At 38.8% G+C, this 15,430-nt stretch overlaps 1 protein-coding gene across 1 annotated transcript in view; it reads right to left on the bottom strand.

The window, feature by feature from the left end:
* The window catches only part of RNF217 (ring finger protein 217), a 133,626-nt gene extending 118,763 nt beyond the window's left edge, over positions 1-14,863 (bottom strand). The window contains exon 1 of the mRNA XM_027848639.1: positions 14,021-14,863. Within this exon, the coding sequence (XP_027704440.1) occupies positions 14,021-14,863 (843 nt within the window). The remainder of the gene's footprint in view (positions 1-14,020) is intronic.
* Between the last annotated feature and the right edge of the window lie 567 nt (positions 14,864-15,430).

Genomic DNA, 15,430 nt, shown 5'->3' with positions numbered 1-15,430 from the left:
AGCTAGTATGAATCAGGGAAAGGACTTAAACCCAGGTCTTCCTTTTATAAATGGTATTCTTCCTCCTCACTATTTGCTCTTCCTCACCCACATCAGCCACTCCTACAGACTGAAACCCTGACCTTGGTCTTCTTAACACCATGCTCTAAATAATCCAATGCATCAGTCTCTTTTGATTAAAAAACGAAACAAAACAAAACCCAAACGTGTTTTGAACAGTTCAAAACTTCTGTTTCTTTTTAGCAGAAAAAAAAAAGAAGACAATGCACTGTATCACTGTCAAAATGTTACTTGGCTGGAGAAACAAGAGAAGTGAAGTCCTAGAAAAAGAAGAATTTCTTTCAGTACATTCCTGGAAAGCTTTTCTGAACTACTGCTTTACCCTGAGACAACATATTTCTCACAGGATGCCAAATTTCAGATGTACCTGAACAAGGTTGCAGGTGGCAGTCTTGTATAGCTCTAGCATCACTGGGCTGATCTAGTATATACGTAGGGTTTGTGAACATGATTATATTTAGATAAAAAGAGATCAGAACAAAAGTCAACCCTCTTTGTCTAATACAAAATACTCTTGAAGTTTACAGGGGCACAACACTATATTTAACGTAAAATAGTAATATGTGGCAATTCCAGAGAACATTTCTCACTTTGGTTTAAAAAAAAAACTACTTTGAAAGGAACTTCTAAAGAAAATTTGTTAACTATGAAGGAAGTGGTTGAAGTTTAGCTTCAAAATGGTTGAAAAGAAGGAAGAGTTCTCAGAAAAGGAAGAATCGATGGGGTTTTTTAAGGAGAGAACAAACATATAATGTTCCATATGTTGTATAGTTCTGTGGAAAAAGAATTAAACCCTCTCAACCTAGGGGAAGCCTTCCTAGTGACAGTGGCTAATAAGTTCTGGTCACATCACAGTCTCTGGATTTCACCCTGGGTATTCAATTCAATAAGCACTTACTATATGTGCTGGGCATTGTGCCAGGTGCTGGAAATACAACAAAAACAAAACAGACCCTGCCTTCAAGAAACTTACATTCTACTGGACTCCTGAAGTAGCCTGCTAATTGGTTTCTCTATTTCAAATCTCTCCTCTCTGCAATCTGGGACAGCTCCGTGGCACAGTGGATAGAGCACTGGGTTTGGAAGACTAATCTTCATGAGTTCAAATACAGCCTCAGACACTAGCCATGAGACCCTGAGCAAGTTTAACCCTGTTTGCCTCAGTTTCCTCACCTGTAAAATTAGCTAGAGAAGGAAATGGCAAACCACTCCAGTATCTTTACCAAGAAAACCCCATATGAGGTCACAGATAGTCAGATATGACTGAAAAATTCTGCAATCCATCTTTCACTGTCAAAGCAAATTTCCTAGAGTATAGGCCTGATCATGTCATTCTTCTGCTCAGTTAACTCCAATGGCTCCCTATTACCTTTAGGAACAGATGCAAACTTTCCTGTTGAGCAATTAAAACCTTCACAACCTCATTCTAACCTACCTTCCCAGTCTTACTCTACATTACTCTCCTTCATGAACTCTGTGATCCAGCAACACTGGCTTACTTTAGGGATCATCATGTGTGTTACTTCCCTTCCTGACACTATACCTTTGCACAGTATGTTTTCCATACCTGGAAGGTACTTCCTTCTCACCTCTACCTCTTAGATCCTTGGTGTCCATCAAAACATAACTTAAGTGCTACTTCCAACATAAGAAGGAGAAGGAAAGGGAATAAGCATTTTCCAGGCACTGTGCTAAGTGCTTTACAAATATTATCTCATTTGATCTTCACAACAAGTTTGTGAAGCTGTTGGTGTTGTTATTGGTCCTTTGTGTTTGAAGAGGACCAATGACAATATGGGGTGATGTCTTGACTTGCTAGTGAATTGGATTTAAGTGAATCAGTTGTACAAAGTCATCAGCCTCACTCTCTCTTCCAGAGTTACTAAAATCCATGGCCCCCGGATGCAAAGGGTGACTTTGGCATCTTATATGCCTGACCAAGTTCCTGCTTCATCCATCTTCATGGCCTTGTGAAGTAGGTGCTATAGTTGAGGAAACAGTCCAACAGAGGTTGAGTAACTTACCCAGGCTCACACAGCTGCTAAGTAACTGAGGCTGGATTTGACCTCAGGTATTTCTCACTCCAGGTCAATACTCTATTCACTGAATTACCTAGCTGTCTCACATTAGTCCTCTTCCTAATCCCTCCAGTTACTAGGGCATACCAAACCCAAATTACTTCCTATTTATCATGTGTGTATGTGCATATGTATATGTGTGTATGTATAAATATATGTATTCATATGTTTCTATTTGTACATGTTATCTCTGCTAATAGAATGGAAATTCCTTGAGGGCAGAGACTTAGGACCTAGGACAATGCTCAGCATATGGTGTTTATTGATTATATGATAGTTACTGGAATAGATTTCAACACCTGGATTTACTTGATTAGAGGAGGGGGAGCAAAATGTAGAAATTAGAAAAATTAGCACTAGGCATGAAATGACAAATTAAAATGCTGAAAACTATGACAAGCAACTATAACTTACTTTATCTTCCTATTTTAGATTATTAAGTAACTAAAGGGCAAGGACTGTGTTTGTTTAGCTTGTTCTGTACCCTGGGCAAGTGACTGCATTGTAAATACTTTTTGGTGAGAGTAATAAGTATCTGAGGAAATAGGGGAAAAATCAACAGCACAAAAGGGAAGCAATTTGCTACACAGCATATAATTAACCCATGGACCTTATGGTGGCAAGATGTTATTAAAATAAATAGATTAGAAAGATTTAGAAAGGGATTAGCCATTTATATGAATAAGCCCAGCATCTAGAGTTACAGGAGCCAAGAAAAAGGCCATCTAACTCTTTTGCCTCATGCATTCTGATCTTCAGCTAGAACCAGGAAAAGATTTCTCACTCCGTCATATTACACTGTTACATAATCAAATGGTTAATTATTCAAGTAGCAACTCTGTTTCCCTCAACAGAAGCCTCCTACCATCTCATAATATCTGGTGGGTTCATTTTTTATTTGAAAGGCCCAGGTTACTTTGGCCTAGATAATATACTTTCTAGTAATGATTATGAATATACACAACTATTTAATTCAACAAAAAATATTAAGCTTTTCCTGTATACAGGCTACTCTGCAAGAGATAGTGATTTGCCATAGAATCTACTTTCAAGAAGCTTACAATTGATTTGGGGGAGGCAGAAAACAAGTAAACAACTAGAAAACAAAAGAAGGATATGGAGGACAGAGGCAGAGATTTCAACAAATATTGGTGTAGGAATAAGGAATTAGGAAGAAGGTAGCCCACTGTAAGCATGGAGAATGATGTGTACACAGGGCAGTTTGAATAGTAGCAGAAGAGAGCATAGTGCATTTGGGGTCTAGAATATATCATAATGAAGTGAAAAAGTATGGGCCAAGGTTGCAAAGGTAGATAAAAGTCACTTGAATGCCAGGATAAGGGATGTATTGTTTATTTAGTAGACAATGGAGAATCATCAAAAGTTTTTAGAGTAAAGGACTAGCTTTATCAGAGTTGTGCATTAGGAAGAATACTAAATTTAGGAAAACCAGTGAGGGAGGTGTTACAATTGTTTCTTCAAGAAAAGATGAGGACTTGAATTAGAGCTATTCCAGTAGAAGTAGAGATGAGAAGATTTTTTGAGAAAGACTATAGGTATGGAATCAACAGGACTTCACACTGGGTTGGACAAGTGAGGTGAGAAAAAAGGAGGCTTCAAAACTATTTCCAAGGATATGTGCCTCTAGTGGTTGAAAGGATGATGGTAGCATCAACAGAAATAAATGAGAAATCTAATTAGATTTGGGAAAATAAAACATCATGAGTCTAACATAAATTCTGTTAAACAATTCCTATTTTCCCTAAAATTATACATACATATATACATACATATATATACACACACATATGTGTATATATGTATATATACCTATATATTCTAAAATTACATAAAGATAATGAAAAAGTAGGGCAATAGTTATGTACAAAGTTGGATGTAATAAAAAGCAAATGAAAAATATAAGTATGCTTTGAAACTGACTTGTAGGAGTGACCAAAATAGTAAAGAGCTGAAGTGGCTTGGAGATTTTTAGTCACAGTGAAAGTATCCTTCCTAAGTCATATAAAAATTTCAGAGTAAAGAATGGTGGAATTGCTGAAACAATATACTACTACTTATAAATGTCCAGCATGCTGTAGTCAAACCATTTACAAAAGAAAATGTTTCCTTTTCTGGCAGCAGTTTCTATGTAAATTTTGCTTAAAATTGGATGAATCACTATTGAATGATTCAAAAATAGACTAAATGTACTCACCAAAGTGAATTATGCTACAGGACCATGATGTGCTAAATAGGATTATTTTAGTTAACAGACTAAAAGAATCACCTACATACTACATGGTGTAGAGAAAAGAGTACAGTTCTTGGAGTCAAAGGACTAGAACACCTAATCCCCAAAGAATGTTACTAATTATTCATGGGGCCCTGGGAAAATCACTCAATCTCTCTAAGCCTCAGTTTCACCTTTTGTAAAGTGGGAATTATCAAGATGCTGTACAAATGAGAACTCTTATTATTTTAAAATACATAGAGAACTCATGTCAAAAATAAAACTAAAATATTCCACTACCTTCTATTACCACCCATATACTTATATGAAAGAGAAATTATAGTCTTAGAGGGTTGGCCTAGAGCATTGAGAAGTCCAGGGTCATACAGTCAGTCTATGTCACAGGTAGCACTGAACCCAGGTCTTTCTGGTTCTAAGGCTTCTTTCTATATACTCCACAATATTGCTTTTTGATCAATAACAAATTAGTCTCTGTATCACTAGTGATCAGCTTGGAAGCCACATAAGAACAGCTCCAAAGGATGAAGAACATACAGCACCCAGATCATGACAAACATTCAGATGAACAACTCATTGAGATAGTCCAAACCACATCCACCTTAGCCAGGTACTGCAGATGAGCTGGGCCCCAAACTGAACAGAAGCAAGAGATAGGACTGGATCATTTGGGAAACTATAGCACTTTCCATAAAATCAAACTGCCTCCTACTGAAAATGATGTTTTGGAACAGTGGAAAGAGGACTGAATTTAGAATCAGAAGACCTGATTTGAAACCTAGTTCAGTCAATAATAGTTAATAAAAACTTATTAAGCACCTATTATATGCCAGGCATTACGCTAAGTGTTAGGGATACAAAGGCAAAAGAAAAAATCAATCAATAAACATTTATTAAGCACCTACTAAGATCCAGGCAACTGTGCTAAGTGCTGAAAAGACAGTCCCTACAGTCAAAGAGCTTAGAATCTAATGTTGGAATACAACATATGAAAGGAGCTAAAGAGGGTGAGAGGAATGAATGTACCTGACATAAGCCATGGTGGAAAAGTCAGAGAAATCCCAAAGTAGTGCAGCGAGATGAGAAATGAGATGTTCTGACCCAAGCTCCCGCCTTGGAGGTTTTGGAGTTCATGGACCCTCCACTCCAATCAGAGAGATGGAGAGTAGTGATGAGGTATAGTCTCAAGAATGTTGGGATCCTACAGGTTGATGAGATTCTCCTAATAATGAACTTCCTGGGACAAGGTGGAAGAGTCAGATAAGTCTCAAAGTAATACAGGCAAGTGAGAAATGAGAAGGCCCTAATATTTTTTCCCTTTGTGATCTTTGAAAAATCACTTAACTTCTCTGGGTTACCATTTCCTCTTCTGTAATATGAGGGGTTTGAATTTGGCACCCTGGGAGGACTGGACTGTATCACATTCTCAATGATGACATGCATGCAAGATAGTAGCATCATCATGGAAAAGAAAGTGGGACATTCATGTAGCAACTTGAGTGCTAAAAATAGTTAATGGTTAATAATGGTTAAAAATAGTTCTCTGGTTAATAGAACCAGAGAAAGACTTCTAACATGTTAGGTAGATCCTTTATAATAGGACATGGGCAAGGATCTCACAGGTTGAGAAGATATGAAAAGGTTGAGATGTGCACCAGTGGAGGGAAACCCACAACCATGAGAGTGCAGATTCATCAATACCAAACATAAAGGATTAAGAATGTTCCTCTCACTGACTAAAACATTATCGCTCAAAGTGCAGATTAGAGGTTGAGAGTAGGAAGCTTTCTCTGGGCCTATGTACAGAGCAAAGGAATGTGTACATTTCCCCTCAAAAAGAAGTAGCCAAAGAAAAGTTTTCTCTCCCTCTTTGATAAGAAGGTTTCATCCTATGGACCTGAACCAGGAAGATCAAGCTGGTCTTTAGTCCAAATAGAAAGAAAAGTCATCTGGAAAAGTGATACTTTTATTTCCTACACTAAAAGGACAAAGATGTCAACTGACACAAAAATACTATAATTTTACTTTGAAATAAAACTTTTCATCCTGCTATCTCTATTTTTTTAAGTTATAGATAAAAAAATGCACTGTGTCAACTGACATTTTAGTCTTTTAAATTCCAGGCCAAATATTAACTCAGAAAATAAGAAATGGAAAGGAAAGTTAAAAGATACAGCTCAAATAATCAAGGGAAAGGGCTTCTCATCCCATACATTTTTACTAATACTACTATGACTGTCTTTTTTGGTCAATTTGTTAAAAAAAATATAGTTACTTTTAAAGTACACAGTTCTTAATGGCTACTGAATTCATTTTTAAAAGATAAAACCTGATTCAAGAAGAGGTATTTGGTTATACAGGAAGAAAACATCTAACTTCAGTGTACTTGAGGACTATAAAAACCAACAATCAGTTTTTTTCAATTACTATCAATAGTCACCTCATTTTTTCCCTGAATGATCCAAAACAAAAAATGAGCCAAAAAAAATCTTTGAAAGTATTGGCAAGATAGACAAATTTTTTAAAACAAACTACTAAAGATAATTTCCATTTGTTTTGTAAGAATGTAAGTCACACTTTAAGAGAGTACATTTCAATGACTACCTCATTTGATACGTGTTGTTTATTGTTTTGGGTTTTTTCCCCCAATTGTTGTTTATATTTCTATATATACACATTTTACATTGTTCTAGCTAAATGGTCCCCCGGCATTAGGATGCTTATATCTTACACTTCTATTGATCCTAACAGTTTTTATCACTGTACCTTGTACATAATAAATAATAATAAAGTCACTCAATAAATAGTAACTGACTGAAATGTTACATGTTGTCTCAAGGTATGAAGCTGAATAAATAATGTATTTTATAGTTTCAAAAAGACAGAAATGGTTTCTTATGTGTCTTTCACATAAGAAATTAATCTCAATACATTTATTGCTTAATGTTGCCTTTATGGAGAATATTTAGTAAACTTTGATAAAATAAACTATTAGCATTAAAATTTTAACTAGATACATTCCCAGTTGCCACTGGAGAGAATCAGTGTGATATGATAGAAAGAGCACTGGATTTAGGGTTAAAAAAAGCCTGCTTAGCCTTCCAGCCATACTAACTCTGTGACTATGGACAAGTCACTGGACGTTTTTGGTAATCAGAGTTTTTTACACATAAAATGGCCTAAATGTTGGTCTAGGTGGTTTCTCAGCTTCCTTCTTGATATAACATTTAATAGATTTTAAGATCCACATGGCTTTGACCTTCTAAAAAACAAAATACATATATTTTCCTGCCTAGTTTTAAATGAGTGTTCCAGAGATGACAAAAACAGCTACCAAAAATTCAGAAACAACAATTTATAAATAGCAGAAACTAAGCATGGTATCAAAAGTAGCAATAATGTAGTAAAAGTAACAATAAAAATATGCAGACTGTCAGCATAAATATTGATCACATTTATGAAGCAATGTGGAGGGAGGCAAATACACAAGCAGTAAAAAACTGCTCAGACCCATACACTCTAAATTGCCCTAGAATGAATGGGTATATGCTTTATAACTTTGCTTCCAACATAAAAAGTATGATTTGAATATATCTGACATAAGAGTTATTGGTGTTACCCAAACCACTATGTCTCTAAGTGAAAAATTCAAAAGGAGAAAGAGACCTCTGCCTATCTGAGATCCTATCTGAGAGTGAGGGTTTATTTGTCACTACCAGTTGAGAGTATTGGTCACTGATAGAGGACACCAAGTTTGCTGGGTATTTTATGAATCCATCATCCAGAAATCTTCCCACACTAGCTTCAAGAAAAAAAAAACATCATACAGTCTCCCCACCTCTTCTGTCTATGATCTAAAGATTCAAATATTACCCTCATTCTCTATTTTTCATAAAGATGAAACATAAAGAACATTATCTACTGTCTGGGGGATCTAGTGATATCTCAGAGACACTGTAGGATAATGGAAAGGGCAATGTTCAGAGAATCAAGAGACCACAAAATCAAAAGGTGAGGGTAAACTGATTTAGAGCTACAAGTGGCCTCAAATAATCTACTCTAACCCCCTTATTTTTCAGATGGGGAAAATGAAGTAATTTCCCAAAGGGATACAAGGTGTATTGTATAAAACTGGAATTTAGACCCAGTTCTTCTGATTCCAAAACCTGGGATACTATGCTGCCTCACCTGAGTTCTAATTATAGTTCTGCCAACTAGCTGTGTGACCTTCAGCAAATCTCAACCTCTCTGGGTCTCAGTTTCCTCATCTGTTAAAAAAAAAAAAAGAGAGGTTTGGACTGTATCTGTGTTTTCAAAGTCATTTTTCATGTTTGTTTTAAATTTGTTGCACTCATCTATTTGCACAAATATATTATTTTTCATTCTATCACAATCTAATTACATATTCATGTGAACAAAAGGATCCGTAACCGCAGGTCCCTAGGTAGGAGATCTATGAACTAGATACTCCTTTCCTACTATAAAATTGTTACTACTATCTACAGTAAAGGAATAAAATAACAGAGTGAAGGACACCCTTAAGCAAGCAAGCACTCTTACCCTATCCCCATATCTAGCTGAATGAGGGCAGTTGGTTAAACGAGAGCAAATAAAAAGGCGAGGGTAAAATATAAGGTTTTTCTTCATGGATTATGAACTTGTCTGTGAACTTATTTGTTTTTTTTTAATTTTATAACTATTGCAATATAATCAGTTTCCTTTGCAATCCTATGTATTTTATCACATTTTAAAGCATTCTCAGGTGCCCATAAGAAATAGAGATTTATTTATAAAAGTGCTTTAAGGTTTGCAAAGTGCTTTAGAAATATCATCTCATTTAACTTCACAACAACCCTGGGATGTCATAGATGCTATTAATTATCTCCATTTTAGAGATTAATAAACTGAGGCAGATAGTAGATACGTGACTTACCCAGGATCACAAAGCTAGATCTGAGGCTGGATTTGAACTCTTTCTGTCTCCAGGTCAATCACTCTATCTACTGGGCTACCCAAGATCCACGTATGACACATATAAAGGTTCAGAACCCCTGTCTAAGTCAATTCACAACTCCAGATAGCTGATAGGACAGGAGAAACAAGAGTAGACTCTCCTGGTAATTCTTGCTTATCTAGGATAAAAGTTTCAGCAGAGAATAGGAACACGCTCTGGAAAAATCAAAATCACTATCTACTCCTACCAAGTTAAGGCTATTAAGTTCACAGAAGAGAAACAAAAAAAAAACAAAAACAAAAAAAGAAGAGAAAAGAAGGAAAGGGAATTGGAATAGGAAAAAAGGGATGAGAAAGAAGTTACATCAGTAAGTAGTAAGAAAGAATAAATATGAATGTGAAAGGACAGCATATAAGATACAACTTGAAAATTAGTGCAAAATACCTCAAAAACTCAATTATGATTATGTATGCACTAATTTTCACTTTTCAAAGGGTCAAAGGTCATCACTTCAAAATTGATGCCAGTTATGTTCTATTTTTCATGATTTTAGGGATATCAAAGCCAGACATACTGTAGGGTATATGAATTAACTTGAGTATGATATGTGTGAATGAGATAGCTTTTAAAGTCTATACTGACTTCAGCATAGTGTAGTAGTAGAGTAGTACAATATCTACAAATAGTATAAATACTGAAATAGTAGTGTAGTATCTATAAATATTCTTGCTGCCACAAGGCTTAAAAAATATATTTTAAATTACATTTTTGTCCAAGTGGCATTGGATGACCTAGGGATTAGTACCAGGACACCCAATCTTTCACTTCTAGATTATTGATTCTAGGGTGTCCCCCTAGTAGTCATTTTTAGAAAGCGCTATTCAGCAGCTGTTTTTGTTCACAATCTATGTAAGAAATGTGTTGTGTATCTCTTGTACTTACTAAACAAGTTTAGAAGTTATAATTCATAGCCATCTGCCAATCTAGGAGAATCCTCACCTGAGATGTAAAAGATACACTAGCAGCTACTAGACCAGCTTTTAAAAGCTTTTTCAGCATTTCTAATTCTCTTCCTTATTCACCCAAATGTCTTAATAGTTCAAACTTTAAACTGTACCACAAAATTTTCCCAAGTTCCTAGTCATGGAGAGTGATTTGGTATATCTTCTGAAACCATATTCCTTCATGTAGACTTTTGTCAATTACCATAACTAAAAGGTTTCTTATTCCTTCAATGTGGACATTCCCTCCCCACAAAAGAAGGTTGTTTTCATGAGTTCCTGTGACAAAAACATGAAATTAATCCTTTTAAGTCCAAACTTCTGGTTACAAGCATCTCTGAACTTAGCTAGACTCATAAGATGGCAGATACAGCTAGGCCCTTACTACAAGAGCCTTTATGGCTTGGTTGGATTTCTCAGAACTTGAGCTTTGTGGTCATAAACTTGGAGAACTCAAGGTCATGACCAAACCACAATGAGATACTGGCAATGCAAAAAGATGGGGAGAAAAGTTTTGAAATCTGAATAAACTAGTTAGCTATTGGGTATGTAAATAACAAAAAGGTTTTTCTTCCTAGATAATTTTTACTTAAGATCTAATAAAAATCATTGAAGTTGGAGAATTCTTTTCTTAAAAGTAAAATCACAAAAAGATCTTGGACATACAAGACCCTCTTTACTAATGCCATTTCCAAAGAACTATGTATAGGTCACTGGATGGATGAAGGCATCATCATTAATCATCCACATAAAGTACATTTAAACCATTTTAGCTTTTAGTATGACAGTCCTATGCTCAGTCAGGTTCCTTGGTACACAATGTGATATCTACTAAAATACAAACAACTGACTTATAATCTCCTTAGTTAACCCTTTTAAAATATAATTCAAGAATTGGCTGATTCCAATTATCCTGCAAAGCAATTTCTCTCTAAAGTCTCTGTTCGTATTCTCTCACTGTGCTACACAAAGTTACCTAAGACATTAACAATTGTGTTTTGAAAAATAAAAATTTTCTACTACATTTTATGTCATAATGTCATGGCCTAAACTGCCATTGTTGAGAGTTGAAATGTTGATAACAGCCAGCCTCCAGTCATTCACCACAGAAGGAGCCTTTGGAACCAATGGAGGTAAAGCCAACATCTCCAAAACACTTAACCCCATTTCTTCTGGGTTTGTAGGTCTCCTTTCAAAGATTTTGATATATCCCTCAGGAAGGAAGGCATTAATCTAACCAGGCAATACTGCAATCAACATTTAATATGTATTTTTAAAGTTTGTGTAAAATGTTTAATAGGTATTCTGTAATCTTTTCTTTCCATTAAAAATCCTCTCAAATAACACATTGGGCATCTGGTGCAAAGGAAATTTACAAAGGAAATTAAGAGCAAAATGACTGATGATGACTAATTTGAAATCTTTTATATTCATTTTAGAGACTGCTAAAGGCCTACAAATTCAGGTTATAATCTTGCTAAATTTCAGAACCTCAGATGAAATATAAGGCCAGAAAAAGATGCAAAAGCTATAAATTTCATGAAAGTAGGTACTAAACTTAGTATGTCCTCCAGTGGCTACCACTGTGGACAGTCGTTGTTTAATAAATATTTGTTGAATTGAGAGTTCTAAGCACTGAAAGAAATGGGCAGGATGTAGATAATAAACACACACACCAAACTGAAGCAAGAGATTGGTGGCTGAGTGTTGTCAATACTTCAAATCAACTGAGAGCTGCTTTGGCTATAACATTGCTCAGTGCTATCATACTGTGATGGAAAATAGAAGAGAATTTTTGTTTTCCAAAGACAACTGTTAATGTTCTAGATGACTTGTTCTGTGTATCACTAAGCTAAAAAAAAAACAAAACCATCCCTAGAGGGGCAAGAACAAGTAAATCAAATACCTTCTTTTGAATCAGTTCTGAATTTCCAGCAATATCAACATATAATCCTAGAATTTTGAGTTGCTCAAAGAGACCTCACTTAATAGTGACATCAGAAAGTACTTTAAAGTATATTGACTCTGGTGGAGTCAGTGCCTAAGTTTAAATTCCACCGTTACCCTTTACTACCTGTATGTTTTTTTGCAAGTCAATTAACCTCTTGGTCTTCAGTTTCTCATCTGTAAAATAAGCCAGTCAAACTGGATGGCCTTTGAGATCCATCCAACTCTTCTTTTATGGTCCTATCATCTCATTTTTACATACTACAAAAGTAAAAGAAATGCCAGTTTTGTAAAACGAAAATGACTGGTAAAGAAGATCTGAAAGAAGATCTGAAAAATACTATTAGATTTCTTAATCTCAATTCATTATTAAAGATAGAAAGTACACATACTAGCATGCTTTAATTCCTATTATCAAAAGAGATAATAAGAGAGAAGTTCATTTTTACCTTCAATAAATATTTGAAGCTACATGTGCAATTTTCCAGGAAATTCCATTTTTTATGGAATTTATAACTATTTTTGCATGATGAGCATCCATAGTACTATGACACTTCCAGGTATTACTACTAGTGAAATTGTAAGTGATCAATGCTGATTGTTATACTCTTTACCTACAATTGAATTCTAAACCAGTTAACAAAACCTCACAAACACAACAAGCAGACATTAGTACTGCTAAAGGCACCTATCTCTGGATAAAGCATAAAGAGAAATCAAAATCTTCTGTACCAGTTTGGTTAACCTTAAGTGCTGGCCAAATTATTATTTGGCTAACATTCCATTCTGCCTACCTAAAATTTCCTCTGTCTGTTCAACTGGACACAGTATGTTTATAATGTTGCCATAAAGTCACAAGCAAATATATTAATTATTATGAATGAAAGTTAGTTATTACTTTGCATGAAACTTTAAACTTTCTAACACAAAACCTAAAAAGCAGAACACACCGTGTAGAAAGTTTCCCCAAGACTCCTTTGATATGATTCTTAAGGGTTTTGCTTGGAGGCATTTTTTTTAAAATAAAGGGGAAAAATGCTCTATTTGAATTCACCTTTAGTGAAAACAGTGTGATCACTTTACTCTGAAAAAAAAATAATAGAAAATAAAAATGAAGCAGTGAGCAAAGAATTGAGTACATATTTCTAAATGGGGACAAAATGTAACTGGTCAGTAAGTTATAAATGGGGCTAAATGAGATGTGGTCAAATATGACTAAATATCATTGACCTGAAAGATTAGTGTCCGTCCTTAAAAGAAACTAAGAGTCCATTCCATTTACTCTTGCTTCGTAGATTGCCACCACTGTCTGAAGTGTAGGTTAAAGTCAATTAACAGTCAAGCTTCCAGAAAGGCAAAGCCAAAATACATTAAAGAACTAAGATATGAGAACTGGACAGGCGTCATAGAAAGATTGCCTTATCATCATCTCTTCCTTCGGAGCAGAAGAGGAGAACAGGGAGAGAGAGGGACAGCGGGAGAGGCAGAGAGAGGGAAAGGGGAAGAGAGAGGGAGAAAGAAAAAAGGAAGAGAGGAGAAGGAGAGGGAGAGAGAATGAGGAAAAGAGGGAGAGGAAGAGGGAGAAAGGAAGAGGAAAGGGGAGAGGGAGAGGAAGAAAGGAAGAGGGAGAGGGAGAAAGGGAGGGGGGGAGAGAGAGAGAGAGAATCTCTTCCATCTTCTGGGAGAACGAAAAGCAGGAGGGGGGACGGGGGCGGGGATTTGGCTGGGTTACCTGGGAGCTCAGGTAGCGCTTCAGACACTCCTCACACACGGCCTTCTTACAGCATGTCAGGGGCTTGATAGCTTTATCTTCCAGACACACCCGACAGCTCAATACAAGGAGGGGACTATAGGGGTCTCCCAGCCCTCCCAGGCCCGGATAGGGTGGCGCTCTGATCAGGCTGGACACGGAAAAAGATTCAGGAGCTAGGTATAAGTCGAGCTCGACGCTGCTGCCGCCCCCGCCGCCGTCGAAGCCCAGAGGGTCCGAGGGGAGAGACAAGCCGGGACTAGGGGAGGAGGTCTCTGAGCTGGTGGAGGGGGTGGTGGAAGAAGGGACTGCAAGAGGCACCGGGGAGGCCAGAGTGTTTAGGGACGAAGGCTGCTCCTGGGTCGGGGTCTCGGGCAGGTCGTTTTCCACACAGTACACGGTGCAGTAGATGTGTCTCTTGGCTGGAGGGTGGCGGCGCCGGCCAAGCACTTCCAAAACCAGTCCGTCGTGGGGGCTGGCCCTCTCCCCGAACTCGGGCTCGGAAGACCCGTCCCATTCTCCCTTCGCCTGCTCTTCCTCCTGCTGCTGCAAAGTTCGGGGATCTAGTGGCTCCGTGGATCTCGCTGTCACGGGCTGCCCGCGCGCTTTCCCACCCCTCTGGCCAAACTCGGGAGAAGCCCCGTCCCCTCTGCCGCCGTCGCCGCCGCCCGGGTCCGGGGAGGGGGCTCGGGGCCCTGCTGCCCCGCTGCCCTTCCCCTGCGGCCGCCGCGGCTCTGTCGGTTCCTCGCCTACGTCTTCACCACCTCCCGGGGGCCGCCCCTCGGCGGGACCGTCTGCATTCACCGTGCTCTGCTCCTCGCCCATCGCCGCCGGCTGCGGGCGCCGCCGCTGCCCATCCAGCCGTCCGACCCCGCACCCAGCCCCGGCGGGCAGCTAGGGGCCACTGCTCGGCTCTGGCTGCTCCGGCCCCGGTTCTGCTTCCGGGTCCCTCCGGGGCTGGGCAGCGCCGAGCTAGCCGCCTTCTCGACCGCAAGCACGGGCAGCGTCAGCGGCCGGGGCCCCTGCTCGCGATGCGTCTCCTGGGGCCGAGGTGGGAAGGAGAGATAGCCGGGGCGGCCCGCGGCGGCCCGTCCCGAACCGCTCTGTGTCTGCCTCTCTGGAACTGCCTCTGCCTGGCTGCCCCGGCTCCGCCTCCGCCTCCGCCGCGGGTGGGACTCGGGCGGCTCGCGGCAAGCTCAAGGACGGCCCGCATCCAGCCCCCGCGGCAGCCTCTGGGCACTGTGCGCTTGGAGGCCGGGCGAGCCTCAGCCTGTAAGGAAGACCCGAGGGGGCGGGGGCGGGGGTAGGGGCCGGAGCTGGAGCAGGAGCAGTCGGCAGTCACTCCAGAGGCATGGTCCTGGCCCGTTGCTGCCTCCGGGAGCTCCTCCCGAG

This window comes from Vombatus ursinus, unplaced genomic scaffold, assembly GCF_900497805.2.
Source record: "Vombatus ursinus unplaced genomic scaffold, bare-nosed wombat genome assembly UNPS02006779.1, whole genome shotgun sequence".
Classification (NCBI taxonomy): Eukaryota; Metazoa; Chordata; class Mammalia; order Diprotodontia; family Vombatidae; genus Vombatus; species Vombatus ursinus.
This window is presented reverse-complemented; position numbering and strand designations above follow the sequence as displayed.